Genomic DNA, 15203 nt, shown 5'->3' with positions numbered 1-15203 from the left:
TATATATATATATATATATATATATATATATATATTCTTCCATTAAGCCCTTCACTTGATTCCATATTCTTATATTCTTTGTAAATAGAGTAGTGGATTTAAGGTTACGCGATTTCTCCATTCCCACACTTTATCCCTCTTCATTACCATGATTTCGGGAAATTATTTGTTTCCCCATGGCAATACGATTTATTAAGAATTTTACATGAAGATTATTTACATAAGATATTTATTATTTACATAAGAATTTTACATAATATATTTACATGATCTTCTTAACTTTACTACTGTTATTTGAGTAATAGCAGTATTGAGCAATTATTGAGTAAAGTATTATACTGTACTTTAATTTTGAATTTCCTTCTGTAACGGAAGGTCTTTTCATTTGTTCCTTGTTTCATTGGAAATCCGTTTGTTAAGTGACTTCTATTCATCTGTTCATCTTTTGAATTTCCTTTTGTAACGGAATATCTTATCTTCTCTTTGCTTTATTGGAAATCCGTTTTGTTGTTGAGGGACTTCTTTACATCTGTTAATCATCTTGATTTTAAAGTATGTAGTATTAATTTTACATTGCACAGACCTGCTAGATGTTTCTCGATTTGCATCATGTTTTTGTATTTGAACAGTTGTTCACTAATCAGTACCCTGGTGGGCTATCGGTATCCCTGGAGGCCCATTGCGGGGGAGAGTCAGGGTAAAACTCATATATTAAGAAGTTGAAATATACTGGGGAGGAAAGAATCAAAATTTGCCAGAATTATGATATTGATTATGATGAATTAATTATGGTGAAATCTGATGACTCGAAGATCATTCTGAAATGAGTTTTTATTTTATTATATAACCGTCGTTGAACAACCCGACCCAATTTTTAGGTTTACGACTACTATGCTCAACTACGCGAACTTGTAATTTTTAACCCAATCTAGAAGACATGGGAACGCCTGGATCAAGTAGTGGGAGAAATTTACCTTCGGGGAAGACTTTTTGATGGAACTAATCCGCATTTGCGTTACATGGAGAGGAAGACCACGGGAACCTCTTACGGTTAGCCTGGCTGCAAAGGGGACTCAAGCCCATGATCTGTCTACCACTGAGGATAATTCACGTCATCATTGCGGTCGGAGCAAGCCGGATGATGAATTCGTATCGACCAGCCATCGTTGGGATTCGAACCCGGTTCACCTCATTGTAAAACGAACGCTCTAGCTCCTTGAGCCATCACGGCTCATTGATAATTATAAATTAAAAACATCGTTATTAAACAGACATTCCATGCTAAAGCAATATAATTGCCACCATGTTCTACTAACAGTGACGCTGGGGATAACGTGACATAATTTAGGAACCATAAACCCAACAGGAGATGGTTATCCTGTAGAATCAGCGTCACTATTTTTATTACATTTACAAACAAGCATGCGTGATTGTTTTTTAAGACCTAGGACAGGGGTGGCGAACCTTTATGCACCAACGTGCCATTTTTTTAAAAAATTGTTTAATGAGGTCATAGATGTGCCGTCAAACAATTTTGACTTCGTGATAATTGGGAAAATAATAATACTAAATACTATCAACTCAAAACTCTATATTTACTATGAAAAAAAATACATTTTGCAATGCCTCAGTTATACGCGTAATTCAACTTAAAGTGACATCAGTGTGACTTCTGTTGTTGCAGATTAGATGACAAATAACTTATATTAGGTTGTAAGATGTTAGTTTAAGCTGGATTGTTAATTTTTTTCTTGCTAGATATTTATTGTTAGCTTGTTTTTTATGGCTATTAATTGCTTTTTGGAATTAATTGTAAATAGTTTTGTTAATAATTGTTTTTTTTTTTTTGTTTTTCGTGAATTTCAATTTAATTGTTAATATGCTTTATAGTGAACTTTGTGATCGGTGGCGTGCCCAGAATATTGTGTCACGTGCCATTCGCCATCCCTGACCTAGGATATTTTCTATGCGATAAAACCATCAGTGTTTTATTAATATCAGTATATGCTAAAGCAATATAATATGTTTAAACAGAGCATAAAACGCTGAATGAAGAAACACAAAATTAATACTGTCAGAGGCCTGCCTTTTAACTTTGGATTCGGGAAACGTCTTGGGAATTTAGCGAAAAATTACTTTCCATAAATGCGAGGGAGGATTATTGAATAATTTAATCGTTAAGCTCTTGCCCGGTATTATCTACGATGTTTTTTAAGGTTTGGGGCAATGGACCACTTTTCCTTATACTAATGTTTTTCCAAATTTTTTATTTTACTTCCCGGAGAATTTTCAGATCAACTTTGAACTACGCAACTAAGCATGCGTAGGACCCGAGAAATATGTAACAAAGTCAAGATTTATTTTGCAACAAACACAAAATTTCGTTGTTAATGATTTCCGTATAGGGAAAAATTGCTCTTTCAAAGTAACTGGGTCATGGTCTAATATAAAACAATTTAAACGCTTTATAGTTAAATTACCAAAGATAATAAATTAAAATCATATTACTTACTTTTTCACAATCGAAATAAGAAAATTATTAGAGGCATTTTTAAAGCATTCAAGTAACTGAGAACGTTAAATAAACTACAGTAAGTATGAAACTTTAATTTATACAGCCAATTTTTGTGAAAATTCATGGGGTTTTTCTCTAAAAAAAATTGAATATAGTTTCTGGATGATTCAAAATATTCCAAAATTAATTTTCAGAGCATCACTAATATATTTTACTTTTAAAATAAAGTTTTAGAATCAAACACATACTTTAGAAACGTGAAACAGTCTCTCATAGGATGAAGTATCGCTTTCATCTACTACATAGTTTTCAATTACTAAAATAAAATATATAAATGAATAAATTAAACTACTAATATATGGTTAAAATATTTCATTAAAATTTGACAAAATAACTTCAGAAATAAAAAACTATTATTTCCCTTTCAAACGCTGTTTGAGTAATACCCTGAAGCCTAAGATATATTAAGAGGATGTAGTGGCCAGCCGGATCTCTAGACCTAAGCCCATCCCTGCTTGCTAACCCTTTACGATACTTCTCAAGGCAAAAACTGTCGCAATGGAGAAGTTAGATTTAAGGTCCAGAGACCTGTCACAAAATATTTGTCAACTTGTAAACAGCATGACAGTTAATTGTGGGGTTTTCATTTTTGTCAGGTAAGGTCATGCTTCATATGAAACACAACACAAGTGATTTTCGTACTACCTTGCGATGATGCCTATGAACTTTTAATTTAAATATTGTGCAATTAACTTTGTGATATAATTTTTAAATGTTATAATTTTTGACGTATTTTCATACACAAATTTCTCTTGATTTGGTTTTCTAATTTGTAAGTTATAATGATTAGATCTGATAAGATCTCTGGGTGTGTGTTTCATCTCTTTCTGACTCTTCAGATCAAAACCATTTACTGGTATATAATGCACTGACAATTTTTGCAATCAAAATTGCGTAAAAATCGCATCTATCTAAAAAAAAAAAAAAAAAAAAAAAAAAAAAAAAAAAAAAAAAAAAAAAAAAAAAAAAAAAAAANAACCTATGAAGAAAAATTAATGAAGATAAGAAAGCAAAATAAAAACTAATACCAAGTGTGGCAAACTAGAAACACTGAAATACTTTCAAACGCCTTTTGTGAATAGAAAGGTTATATTTTATTTTCGATTTTCATATTCTGAAATCGGAAATAAATTCTATTCGCTGTATCTGTTTCAGAAAAAAATTCTTGCATTGTAATTACTGCCTTTTGTCTCCGTTCAGTTTTCTCTGACAGCCAATCAACTTTGGGTGTCTTGTCTTCCTTATTAACAATTCTTCCGGTTTTAATTAAGTTTTTATCCATTTAATCATCATCCACTCAATAATTAGCTTTCCTTGACGTGCGTTGTTCTCTGATTATGCCATGACTACCCTTAATATATATTTTAAGAATTCTTGTCAAAATGGAAATCAAAAAAGTTTACTCGTTAGGATTTGCAAATTATTATTTAATTAAAATAAAGGATAAATCGAAATCTTACAAATATCTACTCAGAAATACTAAAAAGATAAAAAAAAAATCGAGGATATGTAGAAACAAAGCATTCTGAGTCCATCGAATCAAATAATCAAAATGAGATAAACGTATGATTAACTGCGGTGACTACTTCTGAACATATCGTGAAATATTAAGTTTTTCATTGCAATGGGATACTCTCGACTCGTGAAGAAGACCGCTGATACACACCCACCTGATCTGTAACCTCAGCGCCAGCAGGTTGTTTAGAAATGAGATAACGTGTTAACATTAAAGCTGTTAGACTTGTTTTATTATCGACTTCTTTTCCTTAATGAAGGAAAATTAATAGCTCATTCCTTTTGTTTTGCTAATTATTTTGTATATTTAATTTACAATGATTGCATATTTAATTTGAGGGGCTAGGCTTACTCGAAATAGAGTGGGAAGAAGAGTTGAATAGAATGAAAAAAAAAACAGTCAATCAGTATCAATACCCACGATGAAGTCACTTGCAGGTATCCAATTTTGACAACTAGTTCATTCAATTATAAAATAAAATATAAAGAAATCTATTTAAATAATTTACCTAGGCATTCGTCATCAGTAGAATCACACTCGTTATATGATAATCTTTTTATATTTCTTTTAGGATATCTTTTCTCCGTTCTAACACCTAAAAAAAATGTTTCCAAACTCTCAAAATCTTCGTAAATATAATTATTAGCAGTGATATCCTATCTAAAATAAAATAAAAAGAGGTATAGTTGATGCAAGAATTTTTTATGATTTGAAGTATTTACTAAAATCTATATGTTGTTGATGTTGTTACTAATGCTACTTGCCAATACCAGCAAGCCTGCTAAATATCAAGCGAATGAAAAGGTTTACTGTTTTTTTTTCTCCAGTGGTATCATCTATGGTCAATAATACGACTTCAACCACACATACGTCACAGCCTGTTTTATAGGGAGCACCCAATTATACTCCATTCATTCAACCTCAAATTGAACCAGACAATTTTGACTTGAACCAGAGAATGATCAATCTTCAATTCTGTTCCCCCCGGGGTATTGATTTGTTATGAGGGCATGGAGGACTTAGTGATCCTGACAGATTTAACGTGCACCAGTTACCATTTAATACACAGGGATTCTTCGTCCTGCTGGATTCGAATTCACATTTTTAGAAACACAAGCCCAACGCTCTACCAAGCAGGATATCCCATCCAAAATCTGTCTTTTTATCCAGATAAAATTTTTTGTAGATCAAACCTTCATCCGTCCGGTAAAATTCACGTAAGAAATCTAAAAGTTGTCTAAAAAGCAAAAAGTTGCCATATACTTTTCAAAATGTTTTCATTATAATAATTTATTTTTAAAAAGCTGTATTGGGATAAAGAACTTCGAGTTCATATAATCATTTTATAGAAGATATACTGGAGTAAATGTAATTGCTGTGGAAAATGTGGGAAATTACTTAAAATTAGATTACATGTAGTTTATATCAGAATTTTATTAAAGTTGCACGTAATCATGAATATATGAAATCAATTTTAAAATCATAATCAATATTAAAAGAAATGGAAAGGAAAGAAATTAAAACAGGTTTAGGCAGAAAGTAATTTATTACTTATAATCAAGATTACATTCAATTTACACAGTATTTAAAATGCAGATTACACATAATCGTGAGCATGTGTAATCAATATATCGTATAATCATAAATACTGTAACTCAGTAAACTCAGTTCAATAAGTACGATTATAACTGTAAATCTAATATTGCTCATAATCACAATTAAAGTTGTAACAGGGAATTATGATTGCTAGTTTTCATGATTGCACTTGTACTTTCTTTATTTCAATTGTAAATTAAAGAAGGTAAAACTTTGGGGGAAAAAGTAGGCGCAAAATATACTGAGAGAAATTTATGTATTAGGATTAAAACAAATTAATTTACTTAAATTTTAGTTAAATTATCTTTCATTTATATCAGGAAAGAAAATTTTTCATATGCTTCAATGCCGTATAAAAGAAATCATTTAAAGGTTGAAATATTGTATATGTTGCTGCCCTTGTTTCAGATTGCCATAACTTGTGGCTTTCATAAGAATTATATTGCAATGAAATTTGAGATTTTTTAAAACCTGTAAACATTTTTTAGAAATCATTTGTTTTGTAAAAGGAAAAGTCTAAATATATTAATCAACCAACATTTAAAATACAAGAGGAAAATTATTTCCAAAATCCGCTATTATAATTTATTGTGTTCTTTTCTAACTTTAATGTGTTTATTAATAGATATATGTTTTAAAAAAATAGAAGATTATTTTAAGGTACTATTTTGTATCAGTAGTTTGTGCAGATGTTTGAATTTCTTAAGAGGTTTCTTAAAAATAGAAAGAAAGCTAGTATGGTGGAAAGCATAAGTAACAAGTTGTTTGGACAAAAATAATCTCAAAGAATAATTATAAATAACAACGCTGCATTCGGTTTAAAAAACCAGAGAGTTTATTCGCAGCAAGTTTCAAGATTAGCTACAAAGTACCTGATATCACTGCCTGAGAAAAATTAGAAAATAATATTTTTTAAACAATCACTATTTGAAACAAGAATGAGGAGCAGTTTGAGTATGAAATTAAGCAACACATGAGCAAATATTTCAGTTGAAATGGTGCGACATGCAGCGAAAAGCGTTAATTTTGATTCAGCAGCGCGATTTTTTGGCGAATTTTGTAACTAAGTTTTTTAAAAAAATTTGAAGATAAAAAGATCTAGTTTCCTAAGCAGAACGCAGTAAACCGTACATTTTAACATCCATCCAACATCCTTTAATTGATTTTTGAAATCGACGGTCTTTTTTTGAGATACTCCGTATGAAACTCCATGCCTTAAACTCCAATTTTGATCAAAGTAGTTAAAGTTAACATCGTTAGAAGTAAAAATAAAATCGAAATGTTTTGTGATTGAAGAAAAAGAAAGCAATTTCAAAATATACTAATTAAAGATCCTAATGAAATAAAACAAATAACTTACTGTCCTTCTTGCTGACATCTTTAACAGGATAAGTAAATTTCTGCAGACATTCTAAATAACTAATGGCACTTTTTAGTAAAGTTTCTAAGATCTTTTTCTTGGGAAGATCTGCACTTCTCCTTGTTTCCTGGAAAAGAAAACTCATGCATTTACTTAAAATAGTTGTCTGTTGTCTTAATTCTACAATAATATATTAGTTAAACTTTTTTCTTATAGCCTGGGACTCATCCCGAAACATCGTCACTTTTATAGATTTCCCATTTTGTGTACAAGGTGTTCCATAAACACCGCTCTTAATATATAATATTAATCATGTAATTATAGTGCTCCTTTTTTCTGCAATCAGTCCTTTTAAAAAATTGAAGTAAATAATTTGTACACATTGCCGACACTAATGAATAATTAGGCGAGAACAAAAAACTTGATCAGAATTTGGCAATGACTATTGTGTAAGATGGGATTAATAAAATCAAACCTACTCTCAGTTCTAAAAATTAGAGGAAGACGCCACATTTTCAGGAAAACACATTTCGTCTGATTTTAATGATCATATATGAATTTCATCGGGTAAGAAGTCCCCGACTTAGAAGATTTCGTTATTTCATCTCCATGCATAATTACTCTCCAAATCTTCAGTGATTAATTTTAATCATAAACTGTACATTTAAATTTTCTTAATTTACAGTCTTTTGGATCATTTCATTCTTTTCGAATGCTTTTTTTTTAATCATTATAAAAACAATTTGCCGTTTTTTCTTTTTGAATTAAACAAATTGCACTTCTTGAAAATCATTATAAGAAAAATACTTCTGTAGTTCACTGTAAATCTGCAGTAATTACAAGGGGTGATCAAATGAAAAGGTACGAAACGACGTAAAAACGTAACAGTTAAATATTTGCATATTCCGCCATGGGAGAACGTAGCGAGACATATCGGGATGCGATTGGAGTTTCTGACGGGGGTCGGAGCATGTGCGGGCGCCCGCATGCGCAGGAGAGAGCAGAGGCTCTTATCAGAAGCAGCGTCCAAATGATGCGGCAGTCCGTATGAGGAACAGAAACTCAAGCACAGAAAAACCATTAACTCCCATGTGTACTGTGAGACACTCCGACGCCTACGCAGGTCCATCAAGACCAGGGGCTGCTCACGGAGGGTGTGGTTCTGCTCCATGATAAAGCGCGTCCACACGTCTCCAGAGTCACACACATGGAACTAGCCAAGTTCAAGTGGGAGACGTTGGACCACCCGCCCTACAGTCCGGACCTGTCATCCTGCGATTTCCATGTGTTTGGTCCACTGAAGAAACGCCTGAAAGGGAAGTGCTTCAACTTGGACGGCGTAGTCAAGGACGCTGTGAAGGACTGGGTCTCGTCTCAGCCACAGGAATTCTGGGAACAGGGAATCCTGCAGCTTGTTCATCAGTGGGATCGTTGTGCTCAGGCCTATGGTGTATATTTTGAATAAAGTCTACATTTGTACCCACCGTGTCGTTTCGTACCTTTTCATTTGATCACCTCTTGTACATATATACAAGATTCTGAAGAATATTTTTGTAGCTATTCTTACATATAATCGTTTTTATTTATTTATTTTTCTTTCTGTTGATGTTGATCCAGCCAAACAGATTTCAAAATGAAAGACATCATCTTACTTTTTACCCAAAAGAAAAATTAACTTTTACAATTAAATTTTACAATTTATTTAATAAAAGTCTTTTTGTCAGAATTTCGACTTATTCTATTGTTTTGCTGATTTTTTTTCCTTCTAATTATGGTTTTTTTCCGGCCCTGAGTGCTTGCTGAGGTAAACAGAAAAAAGCCACAGATCCCACTGGAGGCAAAGCTATCATTTCAAACTAAACAAACCACCTTGCTGTTTACAGAACATAGAACTTAAATATTATGAAAAACATTGAACTATTTTAAAAATCATCAATTTGCAAAGATTTTTCCATCTAGATGAAAAGTACTGAAAGCGATGAATAGACCTCAATAATTACAAATTATGAGCCCAGGTTGGAGTAACTTTTAAAATATCAAAAATGTTTTTTATTTTCATAAAACGGTGGCTTTTCTTTATATTTTATCAAATATTTGACAGAATTTGCATAGAGGACACTTACAACAACTGTTAACAAAATAACTGTCACAAATTCTCAACTGTTTTAAAAATAGCATATTATTTCCATACGATGTCAGATCCTTTAAAAAGGATTTAGGAAAATAAAACTTTACTCTAAAAGCCGAGAAATTTCGGTAGCATTATAGTTGGGAAATAATGAATAACTTTTTAAATTTAATTGTTTTAGAATTAAATTATAATTTTTTTTATCTCTCGAGTAATTAAATGACTGCTAAAATTTCGGTTCTAAAAAGTAATAAAAAAGTACTTACGTTCATTTTCGAGCTTTTTTTCTTTCGTCCTTCTTCAGGTGAAAATTCTAGATAAATGGTCAATAAAAATAGATTGCCATTAAGTCTGAAGAAATGTAACTTCAATCGTTATTTTAATAATTATTCTTAACCGAAAAAAAACAACATGTTTTTGACGAGTTAGGTTATTAATATTTAAAGTTGTTCAATATCTCAGAAATATAGCGCCAACTTGGCATCTTTGTCTCAGCATCCTCGCCACCGTTTGTTGTAACCCTAATCAGTTGAAAATTAGTTGTTGATCTTATAGCATGAGCGTGCTCGTAGCACCAATCATAATAAAAATCTTTAATACAGTCCATTTCATTTGTTATCAAACGAACCAGCGTAGAAATCAATTATTTGGTATCGAACAAAAGTTAAAAAAAATAAAAGTTGCTGTTTAAAGCAAAAATTTAGAATATTATGCTGATTTATTCTCTGTTAACAAAATTTTTTTTTTAATTGATGAAAAATCCCAGCTTTTACTGACATAAGAAAAAATTTAATGTTCCGATTAAGTATTTACCATTAAATTGAACAAGATGTGAATGTTTCTCAATAATTTCGATATAAAAGATGTCAATTCTGGTGGCCAATCGGTAAATCACGAATAGAAGCAAATACATTACATTTGCCAGGCTATTACACATTGTAATACTAGTTGTTTTAGAGAAAGTCGAGATTATTTTGTGGATATTTTTAGTTAGCAATATTTTTTTATTGTAAAATTATTTCTGCTGACACTCTAAAAACAAATTTTTAAATATGAATAAAGTTTAAGTAAATAGAACGAGATTAAAGTTATACAATACAATATTATAATTTTGGCACTAAAAACGCCAAATATGGTGACTATTTGGTAGATCACACTAATAAACATCCAATTTCTTTTACCAAGCTATTATATATAGCCAAGTTAAGCCAAATGCGAAGTATGTATCAAATTTCATTTCAAATTCATAAATAATTAGTTTCTTTTTAACCCGCCTTTCTAAGAACAATCAAACTATGAGAGTCGCAGTTTCATTAATCAAAACATAATCATTAGGATTAAAAATTGTTCAAAATGTTGGATTGTCAAATGTATGAAACAGAAAATCAGTAAAAAAATTATAACTACGAAATCGCACGTATGCAGAGTATTTCGTATTGACCGTCCTTAATATACTTTTTCAGAAGTAAAAAAGTATGCATATAAGAGGCAGTAGTTTAAAATTTAAGCTGCAGGAAAAAAAATCAAAATATGTGACAAGTCAATAGTAAGATAAAACCAGTTTTATTGCCTAATGAAAAATGAGGGCATTTCTATAATCATCTTTCATCTCCTCTCTGTTTCTTCCGATAATCAAACTGAGTTTGTTGTTTTTAATCTAGCTTTCTTCATTAGGGATTTATTGGTTTTCAGTTCGCATTATAATATTATCTCGCTTAAATAATAATTTGAAACCTCTAATAAATTTTAAACCTTTTATTCACTTCCTTTTTATATTAAGCATTCTTGAAACAAATATTAAGAGTGGTCATTACGAAATACCCTGAATAAAAATTTTTCTTCGCAATTTTTTGCTAATGCATAAAATCTTTAACTACATATGTTCCCAAAATACACATTTAAAAAAAATAATAAAATAATTAAAAAAGTTATACAAGTAAGATTTATATATAATATTAGATTACATTTTTTTCTAATTTACTTTAACTACAGAAATGTAAAATGTCATTTTTCTATAAGTTGTACGTAATTAAAGAAGATCCAAAGTGATATTTTTTTCGTGTTCGACATGTGTGAACTATAGAGCAGTAAATGACGCCTATTTTACAAAGAATGAATTTCAAATATTTATGAATCGAACTAACTCTCTCACCTAATAACATTTATTGATTCAATAATTCAAAAGAAAAAATCAGATAATTAAGTATCTCGTAAAAAGCCAACAAAAATCAAATAGGTAAAAAAACACTTTGAGTATTTAAACAGTAATGTAAAATAAAATTGAATATTTGTTAATTAAGATAATATTACCATAAAGGTGTGACGTCTTGAAATTTTCCTTTTATATTAAATGTTGGAATTCCATATTTGTTATTGACATCTGAAGAGTTTCAAAAATAATAATTATTTTAAATTAATTACTTTCTTCTGACTATATTTGATTAAAAGTTAATAATTAAAACTTCTGTTGATAACTCATTAAAATGCTTATTTTCACCTTTTGCAATTAAAAAAAATCGAAATATATAATATAAATCGAAACATTTTATTTTAAAAGTGATCTCTTAAAGATTATTCCACAGATTTCACGTTGCCAATAAATATTTCAAACGATTACAAAACACCTAAGTTTTTCATGACGATCTTTTGACAAGTATGAATGATTTTTTTAAATTATTGTTTTCTTTTCAATTTCGTATTCGGTATTTTGGTTACTGGTAATGATATAATTTTATAAAATTATCTATATGCTTAGCATTTAAATAATTATTAGTCCATAAGTAATTGTTTGATACTTTTTAAATATTATACAATGAATGAATCATTTTAATGGTATACTTGTAAGTGACGTAGTGTGGATATCTCGATCCTGATTGGTTCTTCCACGTTCTTGAAACGTGGCATTTGTTTACGTTAGCAGCTATTCTTTTCATTTTATTTCGAGTAAGCCAAGCCCGTCGAGTATCGATTCTCTTAAGTGACACATACTATAATCTTTCAAAAATATTTCAATTCTTTCACTATATATTTCTAACTTAAGACCGGCACGAAGACATGTCAAACATAAATTAATTATACAACGAAGTTGCCAGGTACACAAAACAAAAATATATCACTGTTACAATAAAATACATAAACAAATAATAAATTTAAGTTAAGTAAAAGATGTATACGAGAAAGAATTATATTTCAACATATTCGATGTGCGATACGGCGCTGTTTTTAATTATCTTCACTTTAATTAACATTTTAACTTATGTGGAGAAGTTTAGCTCAACTTTAACACGCCACTTTCCTTACACTTTGGTAGAAAATATAACTGAAGTAAAAATATTTTAACAATATAAGATGTTAAAATCGTCTGCAAATTATTCATGCGTTTTCCTTGTTAAAAAGTAAATCAGACGAATTTTTTTCAACTTTCTGCAAAAATTGCCAAGAATAACAGCACATATTCAATGCTGATCGTTTTCAAGTTAATGAACTCGATCCATCGAAATTCGCAATTTTTTCTTCTTAGAATTAAAATTTTAGACTTTCAGAAAAATACGCATTCTTTTTCCTGGAAAAAAAAAATTTAAATATAAAATCTTTTGAAAATATAAATTTCGTGTTTGTAAATGTACATTTCAGTTTCATATAGTAAAATGAACGGGGGATACCATAATTTAACCTCATTGTTTGATGTAACTATTGATGAGAGTGCGGAGGCCTTGATGCAATGGGAAAAAGATGTTTTTCTGTGTATTATCATGCTATCGAAATTTTCTTATCGATTGCTATGCTGTACAGATAAATAATTCCCTTTGTAACAAAATGTTTTTAGTAATTTTTTTTATTAAGAATCGTTAATCTTCATTACTTGGGAAATTTATTATAAATATAATAGTTACGATTGAACTAAGTACTGAGACATTTAAAATAGATTTGTGAAATCAACAGCTTAATTCTTTCCTCTCCACTCAGTTTCCCATGTCGTTAATTTCAAGATATTTGCCGCACGCCTTATCAATAGTTTTCAAAAGTGTGTCATAGCTGGTTCCAAACAGCTAAAATAAATAAATACGTTTTGCAAATGCTCTCACTCTCGAGCAATTGTTCGCACCGACCACAGTGCTGGTGTAAAATATCCTCAACGGTAGACGGATCATAAGTTAGAATCCCCTTGCCGGCAGGCTTACCGTGAGAGGTTTTCCCCTCTATGTAACGCAAATGCGGGTTATTTTCATCAAAAAGTTTAATTACGGTTATAAAATTAAAGGAAAAATTCTACAGAAGCATTTTCACATACGTGAAATTATTTAAACTGCATATCTTAAAATTTTTATAAATTCATAATTCTTCAACATTTCAAATCTTTAATAATTAATTCTAATTCAATCTAGAGTAGACCAATTTAAAACATTTCAGAATCACTTGTCAATTGTTCTAATAAAAAGAATCTGATCCCTTATTATGTATGCTAAGTTCCACTTCCGTTTCTGCACCAAATCTCTTTTATACAAAATAAAACGTTTCAGTTCCACGCATGTGATACCATTTTTCATATTCTTCAAATTCAAATACAGAAAGAGTTTAAATTGTATTACAAATGTATTAAACTAAACGACATGATAAAGAGAACAAATAACGTAACGTAATCAGATATACTAAAGCTTCGGGCCTAAAATGATCGACTTAAATGAAATGACTTCTATATCGATACACAAAATGATTCTCTGTTTCGACACTATTGAAGGCTCTTCATAATTGGAGCCCCTGAATTAGAGCATCAAAGCAATTACATTATTAAGCTTTTTTTTATAAACTGTTTGCCCAATTCATCGCTGCACAATAACCCAGATCAATAATTTCAAGTATCTAAATGGGCTTCTAACTCTCACACTACTATAGCGAACTTGTTCGTTCTATAATGGTGGACACTGACAATTCAGTTCCCACTATAGAGAAGCATTATTCATAATCGAACCCACATTTTAGTATATCTGTGTTAGATCATTTATCTTTTTACGTTGTTTAACTTAATGCATTGTAAAAAAAGAGATTACATTATTCAAATTTTCTTCGAAAGGGAAGGAGATCGAAATGTATAATTTGCTGTGACCTGTCAAGGAAATTAAAAGTCTTTCTCGTCAAGTTACCAAGTTTAACAACAGATTGCGCTGCTAAGTTAGTAAAACTTTAAAGCATCTTAGTCTTAGGGCAAAATCTAGAAAAGCTCGAATGAAAGTATTTGTTTTATAATTTTTCCAGTCAGCAGCGCCATATGTAGTTGAACTTTTTCACTTAGAAAGAATAAATATTTGGTTTCCTAAGTTTATTTTTTCTTAAACCGAATTGCAGTAAATCGTATTACTGATTCTTCAAGACATTAAATTATTACACATTAGATATTGAATCTCTTTTAAATTTGGAGTCGCACAGTCGATCTTAAATCTTGTATCACTAGACTAAGAATTTGTTTTTTTTAAAAAAAAAATTGCACTAGGTCCGTCAACTATGAATATTATTTTCACCCTTTTGCATTAAATTATTAAAGCTATACGATCAGACTAACATTAAATTTTGGTTTTCAAACAAAAAAGGTGCTTCGCAAGAACCACCCTTAAAACATAATTTTCTATAATCTATCTAAAAAGAAATGAGGTAGTAATGAGTTACTGGTAAGGAAGGAGGGATGAAAAAAAAAATTGCTTGACGGTATTTTTTGTTTCTACTAATAATCGTTTTAATTTTAAAAAGGTTTTCGTGTTTTTAAATCCTGCCTATCTCACCAGTAATGTGACTGATATCAGAGTGTGTTCTTTTCTCCCAAACTAAAATACGTAAATGTCAGACCCATATACGGCAAACGCTTTTCACTTTATTTTGACAAAAATCCTAAATTTATATGTTTAGAGAAGTCCTTACGGTTCGGTAAACACGAAGTATAAATAATATTAAATATCTAACGTGAAGTTAAACATGAATAAAAAATGTCAGCTGTTGATTATAAAGTGAAATATTGAATAAAGAAAGGCTCATGTAG

General features: G+C 30.3%; 1 protein-coding gene across 1 annotated transcript in view; it reads right to left on the bottom strand.

The window, feature by feature from the left end:
• LOC107455429 (zinc finger protein 493-like) overlaps positions 1 to 11744 on the bottom strand; it is a 26766-nt gene extending 15022 nt beyond the window's left edge. The window contains exons 1-5 of the mRNA XM_016072990.3: positions 11486 to 11744; positions 9442 to 9488; positions 7048 to 7174; positions 4600 to 4686; positions 2764 to 2831 (exon numbers count right to left, since the gene is read on the bottom strand). Coding sequence (XP_015928476.1) covers positions 2764 to 2831; positions 4600 to 4686; positions 7048 to 7174; positions 9442 to 9447 — 288 coding nt within the window. The 5' untranslated portion in view covers positions 9448 to 9488; positions 11486 to 11744. The remainder of the gene's footprint in view (positions 1 to 2763; positions 2832 to 4599; positions 4687 to 7047; positions 7175 to 9441; positions 9489 to 11485) is intronic.
• Positions 11745 to 15203: the final 3459 nt, after the last annotated feature.

This window comes from Parasteatoda tepidariorum, chromosome 6, assembly GCF_043381705.1.
Source record: "Parasteatoda tepidariorum isolate YZ-2023 chromosome 6, CAS_Ptep_4.0, whole genome shotgun sequence".
NCBI classification, from domain to species: domain Eukaryota; kingdom Metazoa; phylum Arthropoda; class Arachnida; order Araneae; family Theridiidae; genus Parasteatoda; species Parasteatoda tepidariorum.
This window is presented reverse-complemented; position numbering and strand designations above follow the sequence as displayed.